The sequence below is a fragment of the Haemorhous mexicanus genome, chromosome 4 (genome assembly GCF_027477595.1).
Source record: "Haemorhous mexicanus isolate bHaeMex1 chromosome 4, bHaeMex1.pri, whole genome shotgun sequence".
In the NCBI taxonomy this organism is placed as follows: Eukaryota; Metazoa; Chordata; class Aves; order Passeriformes; family Fringillidae; genus Haemorhous; species Haemorhous mexicanus.
The window spans coordinates 27,243,160-27,249,355 of record NC_082344.1 but is presented as its reverse complement, the minus strand read 5'-3'; the positions used below and the strand labels follow the sequence as shown (position 1 = coordinate 27,249,355).

General features: G+C 51.4%; 1 protein-coding gene across 2 annotated transcripts; it reads left to right on the top strand.

The window, feature by feature from the left end:
• Positions 1–2,832: 2,832 nt before the first annotated feature.
• Positions 2,833–5,054, top strand: LOC132326235 (histone H2A.Z). Of its 2 annotated transcripts, XM_059844174.1 has the most exons (5): positions 2,833–3,062; positions 3,399–3,476; positions 3,868–3,981; positions 4,379–4,508; positions 4,657–5,054. In XM_059844174.1, exons 1-5 carry the CDS (start codon positions 3,060–3,062, stop codon positions 4,716–4,718), a joined length of 387 nt encoding a protein of 128 aa, XP_059700157.1. In that variant the 5' UTR covers positions 2,833–3,059; the 3' UTR covers positions 4,719–5,054. The 2 variants fall into 2 exon arrangements, with proteins under 2 accessions (XP_059700157.1, XP_059700156.1); XM_059844173.1 differs by lacking the exon at positions 2,833–3,062 and having other exon boundaries at positions 3,336–3,476.
• The last annotated feature ends 1,142 nt before the right edge of the window (positions 5,055–6,196 follow it).

Genomic DNA, 6,196 nt, shown 5'->3' with positions numbered 1-6,196 from the left:
GATAACCTTTACCCAGCAGCTCCCACTCAGCAAGGAGCTGCCCCAAGCTGGCTCAGGCAGGGCACCAACAAAGCCATCCAGCTTCCTGGGGCAGGGGGGAATGGTCCAGGACAAGGCAGCAGCAGCCTGAATGCTGGGTGGGCTGTGTGTGATGGACTGCAGCACAGCCTGCCCTGCACAGACAGCCCACACAACATCAACAACGAGAAGCACCAGAAAAACTTCGCAGTAAAAAAAGCAGGGGCACAAGGGCTGGGTAAATGGTGCAAAGCACTTCACCACTGTGGCCTTCAAAGGTAAGACACCTGGGGATGGGCTTTCAGTACAAATATCTTTATAAATATCATTAGGTCCTTGCAGCTGGCATCACCAGGCAAGGCAGCCTCACACCAAAGGTTGAGGCAAAGCAAGGATATATATATATATATATATATATATATATATATATATATATATATATATATATATTTACCCTCCAGATCAGGTTAGGGACATGTCAGGTAGAGTACATGAAACCAGCCTCAGGTCTCCTCATGCTGGCTAACAAGACACTCTCACGAGCACAGCCTGAGCTCCCCTCCTTTTGTCCATGTGGGATTGAGGTTGAGTTATTTGTGCTCACAACTGGGTCTGAAGTTGCTTTGGGATTGTTCCTGAGTACCTAAGTTTGTTTCAATTTATCTCTTTAAATAGCAGAGAGGGGAGCTCAGGCTGTGCTCGTGAGAGTGTCTTGTTAGCCAGCATGAGGAGACCTGAGGCTGGTTTCATGTACTCTACCTGACATGTCCCTAACCTGATCTGGAGGGTAAATATATATATATATATATATATATATATATATCCTTGCTTTGCCTCAGCCTTTGGTGTAAGGCTGCCTTGCCTGGTGATGCCAGCTGCAATGAGCTCCAAGCAGCCAAAGTGAGCCCTGTGGAAAGTTTGTGTGTGTGAAAAGAAACAAGGAAAGTCTGTGGCAGGGATATCTCCATCTGATAGGAGGAGGCCTTTTTGTTCCTCTTCCTAGCGCTTCTGTGGACAGAAACCAGAGAAAAAATTTTTTTTTCTTCCTACTTTCTGAATGGTGCTCCACAGGAGTATTATGGCCTGCAACTTGGTTCTCTTTCCCTGCAAGGTAAAGGGAACATGGATCCTTGATTTTGAGCACAAATACTTTTTAAATAGCATGTTGAAGGAAACCTTAAGTTCTAGAAGCTCCTGTAAAATCTTGAGGTTTGTTTTTAAACTTAAACCCCTCCCCCCCCAAAATCCTTCAAACCCTCTTTTTTTCTTGCTGAAGGAGAATATAAACAACTGATGCTTCAAACAGACAGAAGCACCAGACAGTTACATAAAAACAAACTGCCAGATCCCTGCATGTAGGAGTGTCTGCTCTCAATTCAGTCCTGCCTCTCTGTGACTGCATGGAAGTAGGTCTCCCCACCCGGAGGCGACAGCAGCTGGGACTAGAAGCCCGAACTGAAACAGCCGGTTGAGGCATTGATGATGTGGCCCTAGGCTGTGTAGCGATCCAAGCAAAGGATCCTTCACAGCCAGGGGACCAAGTATTTGCAGTCAGACATTGGAGCCACAAGGTTTTAAATCTTTACTACCTGTGTGAACAGCTGGAAAGACCTTTAAGTGAAGCTCTGGGGACCAGGACAAATCCTTCTGTCTTAGAACTCTGAGTACTTCAGTTATTGTAGACATGAATAAAAGGGAAAAGTTATGGTGTGGAGAGCATCCTCCTGAGAACTTTATGCTGTCAGCTCTACCTCCAATGTAATGTCTGGCTGCAGGAGCATTCATTGTGCTCAGGACCTTCAATATCAAGGCAGAGGAACTACAAGCTCCACCTACCCAAGTGGTGGGTCAGTAAAGTGCATGACAGATCCAGCTTGTCTTCCCTCTAAAGAGTTATTCAGCCATCTAAAGGCCAAGGTTTCTCCCTGAGCTCATTGCACACTCACAGATGAGCAGCAAATCTCTCAGATAACACAGACTTACAGTGTTCTGGAAGAGCACAGCGAATTGTTACTTTTTTGAAGCTGAAAATATAGGATTAACCAAGAACACCCTCAGCTGAGCTCTGAGGTTAAATGGTAACATACTGAAAATGGCACCCCAAAAAAACAAGCGGCTTATGGCTTCATTTTAGGGAAACACAGGCAGGGATTCAAAGCACCCAAGGTGAGGAAATCTGCACAGCATTAATTGTTACACTTGGGACAGAATGAATGATAAACTGCTTTTAACTGCAGTTTGTAAAATATCCGGTGACCTAAAGGGGTCTGAGGCTGGGTGGCCCTAGGTATTACAAAAGAGGTAAAAATAAAAATCAGAGCACGTGTGTAGTCGGTGGCACTTCTCCACGCCCGCAATCTTGAGGAGTTGATGAGAGCTTTATTCGACGCCCCTGAGCAGCCTCGTGTCCTCGCTAGCAGCGTAATAGCTCCTCATCCCAAACCCGCACATAATCTCCTCCAGGCTGCTCCTGAGGCGCTTTGCACACAAAGCCAATTAACTCCATTGTGGAAAGCAAGCTTCGCTGAAGCCATCTGAGTACACAGGCGAGGCTCGGAGCGGGACCTGGCGATACAGAGCCCCGCGAAAATGAGTGCAGTGACTCTGGGCAGGGTCTCTCCCGCCGGTGACGCCACAGAGCCCCAGCCCCAGAGCAGGCCGCCGGCGCCGAGCCGAAGGGAGCCCCACACCGCGGGCGACACGACCGAGACGCCCCCCCGCCATCCCCCCCGCCCTGTCTCTGTCCGTGGAGGCGGGGCCTCTCCCGCCCCCCGCGTCGCGCGCCCGGCCCCGCCCCAGCTCGCCATTGGTTGTCGCTGGGGCAGAGCGGCCGCCCCGCCCGCGGCCATTGGCTGGCGGCGAGGCCGGGGTTCCCGGATGCGGCCGCGCGGTGCGGATATAAAGGGCCGGGGGAAGGCGGGAGTGGGCGCAGTTTGAATCGCGGCGGGTCGGGAAAGGTCGGTGTTGTCGTCCGGACTTCGTGCGTGCGGGACGCTCTCTGCTTCAGCCTTCCCCTGCGCGGCACTGCGCTCCGGTTCGCTATGGTGAGGAACCGCGGGGGCGCTCGGGGGGCGGGCGGCTGGGGCCGGGCCGGTTCCGTGCTGCTGACCGTGGGGGGGGGGGGGGGAACGCGCGCGGGCTCAGTGGGGGAAAGGCGGGGGCGGGTGGGGGGGTGATCGCACGCGCAGTGGCGCCCCGGGAACGGGGAGCGGGGGCCGCGCATGCGCGCCGGGAGCGGCCTGTGCCGCGCGGTGCGGCGGCCGGCGCGCACGCGCCTCGCAGCCGCGCGGGTGGCTCTGCGCGGGGAGGGGGGTGGTGGAGCGGCGGGGCGCATGCGCGGTGGGAGACGTCAGCGTCTGCTCTTCTTTTGGCATTGCCAGGCTGGTGGGAAAGCTGGGAAGGACTCCGGGAAGACCAAGACCAAAGCAGTGTCCCGTTCCCAACGGGCTGGATTGCAGGTGAGCAGGGGCTGCGGTGTGCGTGAGTGAAAGTCGGGCTGGCCTTCCATCTGTTGGTTTGTTTGTGCAGTGTGAAACCCTCACACTCTGCTGTCTGGCTGTTGTCTGGAATGATATAAGGCTCGCAAACCAGACATTAGCACACCCGGCCGGTTTTAGACCTTTGCATAGCTCTGCAGGGAGGAAAGTAATTTCCTTGTTGCCATTCCTACAGCTTGTGCTGGGAATCATGAACATTGCTGATGTGAGTTTGGCATGCCATGTCTTAACTGGATTCTCAAGTTCTGAAATGCAGCCCGTGCTTCCGCCACTGGGATTCTGCTGCCCACAGTGTGGTTTTGTGCAGAGTCTTGCTGTCGTCACAGCCTGTTCTACTTCTGTTATTTTCCAGTTCCCTGTTGGCCGCATCCATAGGCACCTGAAGTCCAGGACAACCAGCCATGGGCGTGTAGGAGCCACAGCTGCTGTGTATAGTGCTGCAATCCTGGAGTACCTGACAGCTGAGGTAAAATGCCTGCAAGGGGTGCCAGCAAGTTGGTCAACTCTCAAAAGGCCTAATGACCAGCACCTACTGTTTTTGACAGTTTGGAATGGGTTGTGAACGCTTCATGTGCAAAAAACTATGAAATATCACTTCTCTGCATTTCATGCAAATCCTGTAGTGTGCCTTGTAGGAAAAATAGTGTGTGAAACAGCTTTGAGAATGGGTTGTTACAGCATGTCATATCTGCTGTAGAACACTTACTCTGTCATTGTGAAAACTAAATGCAGAGCTCCAAAGGGTGGAACCCCTTGAAAAGAGACATTGTTTGCTGTCTTGTTGTCACTAGCAGTGTCACAGCTAAGACTGTGCTGTTGGTCTCACTTGATTGTGTAACTGTTGAAAAATGGTCTTGTCTCAGGTCCTTGAGCTGGCAGGAAATGCATCCAAAGACTTGAAGGTGAAACGTATCACTCCCCGTCATCTGCAGCTTGCCATTAGAGGAGATGAAGAGCTGGATTCTCTGATCAAGGCAACAATTGCTGGTGGTGGTATGTCAGTGCTTGCTGTTTATGGGTGCTTGGGTGGCATGGACTGTCACAGACTTGGAAGCTTAGTGTTGTCATTTTACTTGAAGCATGAAGTTTAGGAAAATGGTTGAAGAAAAATAGCATGGTCTTAACTATTGTTCTTTTTTAGGTGTAATACCACATATCCACAAGTCCCTCATTGGCAAGAAAGGACAGCAGAAGACCGTCTAAAGGATACCAGGATTCCTTGTTATCTCAGGACTCGAAGTACTTAATTTGTCCAGTGTTGGTGATTCCAGTGGACTGTATCTGTGAAACACAATTTTGCCTTTTTTTAACTTTGAGAAGCTAAAGCTCCCTTGAGCTTTCTAACAAACCAAATTTCTGCGTTGAAGTCTTAACCATATTTAAGTGTTACCATGGCTTCAAAGAAGCTATTGTGTTTGTAGTGGGTTGTAATTGAGCTGACTGTTTTTAGATTGGTTTAAGTAAAGGAAATGTTTGGTTTTGTACAGACTTTTCATCTACTAGAGTGGAAATACTCAATAAATGTTATGTCAAGACTGATTTGTCTCTTTCATTAACTGGAAAATCTGGTCTCCATTGTGCAGCTCTTGAAGTTGTTCCAAGAGCATGTAACTGACAACCCTTCCTGCTGGGCTTGGGACATCTTGAAATACAGCTTTAGAATACTGCAGTCAGTAAATACCATGTAGTGAAAGGGCACAGGGCTTTGTCCTGTAAAGTTACACTCTTCTTAACTGAACCTGTTGTGTCCTGTGCTGAAGTTGTCTTTAGCGGGGCATGTGAAAAGCTGATGCTATTTAAGGCCAGTTTTACTCAGTGTCAGCCTTCATGGAGGGAGAGGGTCTGTCATGGAGGAGGGTAAGATAAGCTGAAGGGATGTTGAAATTCCATGGTTCACATAATTTCGTTTTAGGACCTGGCCCCTCTTAAATGTTTTGGCTTGCAAAAGCTTTGGACAGACATCCACGAAAACAGGGACTGTACTGCAACAGCCTTTAAATTGTGCCATGCAGTAGAATCCTCAGTGGTAGTGGATTACAGGGGGGTCTGGCACATCTTCAGGTCTCTGCCACTCTGCTAGCTCATTTCGTATAGCAAAGCCCTGCCTGTTGTGGTGAGGGAAAACCTCTTTTTGCTAAGGCAGAAGGAAATGGTTACTGCATGTGGCTGGGGGTAGCAAGCTCCCTGCTTTCCAGAACCGCAGTCAGCAGTGAAATACTGCAAATAGACTTGGTTCTGCTGAGAACAGGCTCTTGTGCTTCCCTAAGCTCTTGGAGGCAATAATCTCTGCTGCAGCACTGTAGCTGGAAGGCAGTGACCTAGATCGGAGACTTGTGAGACCTGTGCTAGCTGCACTCCTCTGGCGCTGCGCTGCTTCCCTGGACCAGCACCCGAGCGCTTCCTTGGCGGCACAGCACTCCTTGCCGGGCTGTAGCTGCTGTCACTAATTACAGTGAGCTAATGAGTGCCGTCAGGCAGAGTCGGGCACGGGAAGCGGAGGCCCCGCGCGGGCTGCTCTCACTGCCCTGCGGGGCCGCAGTGCTGCGGCAGCGCGCACGGTACTTTTCCATCGCAGCCGGCTCCCCCGCGGGGCCGGCCGTGAGGCGGCTGCGCTCGCGGCCGGGACGATCCCGGCGCTCCCGGCCCTTCCAGCCGCTCCAGGCCGGGCAGCGGCGGAGCCC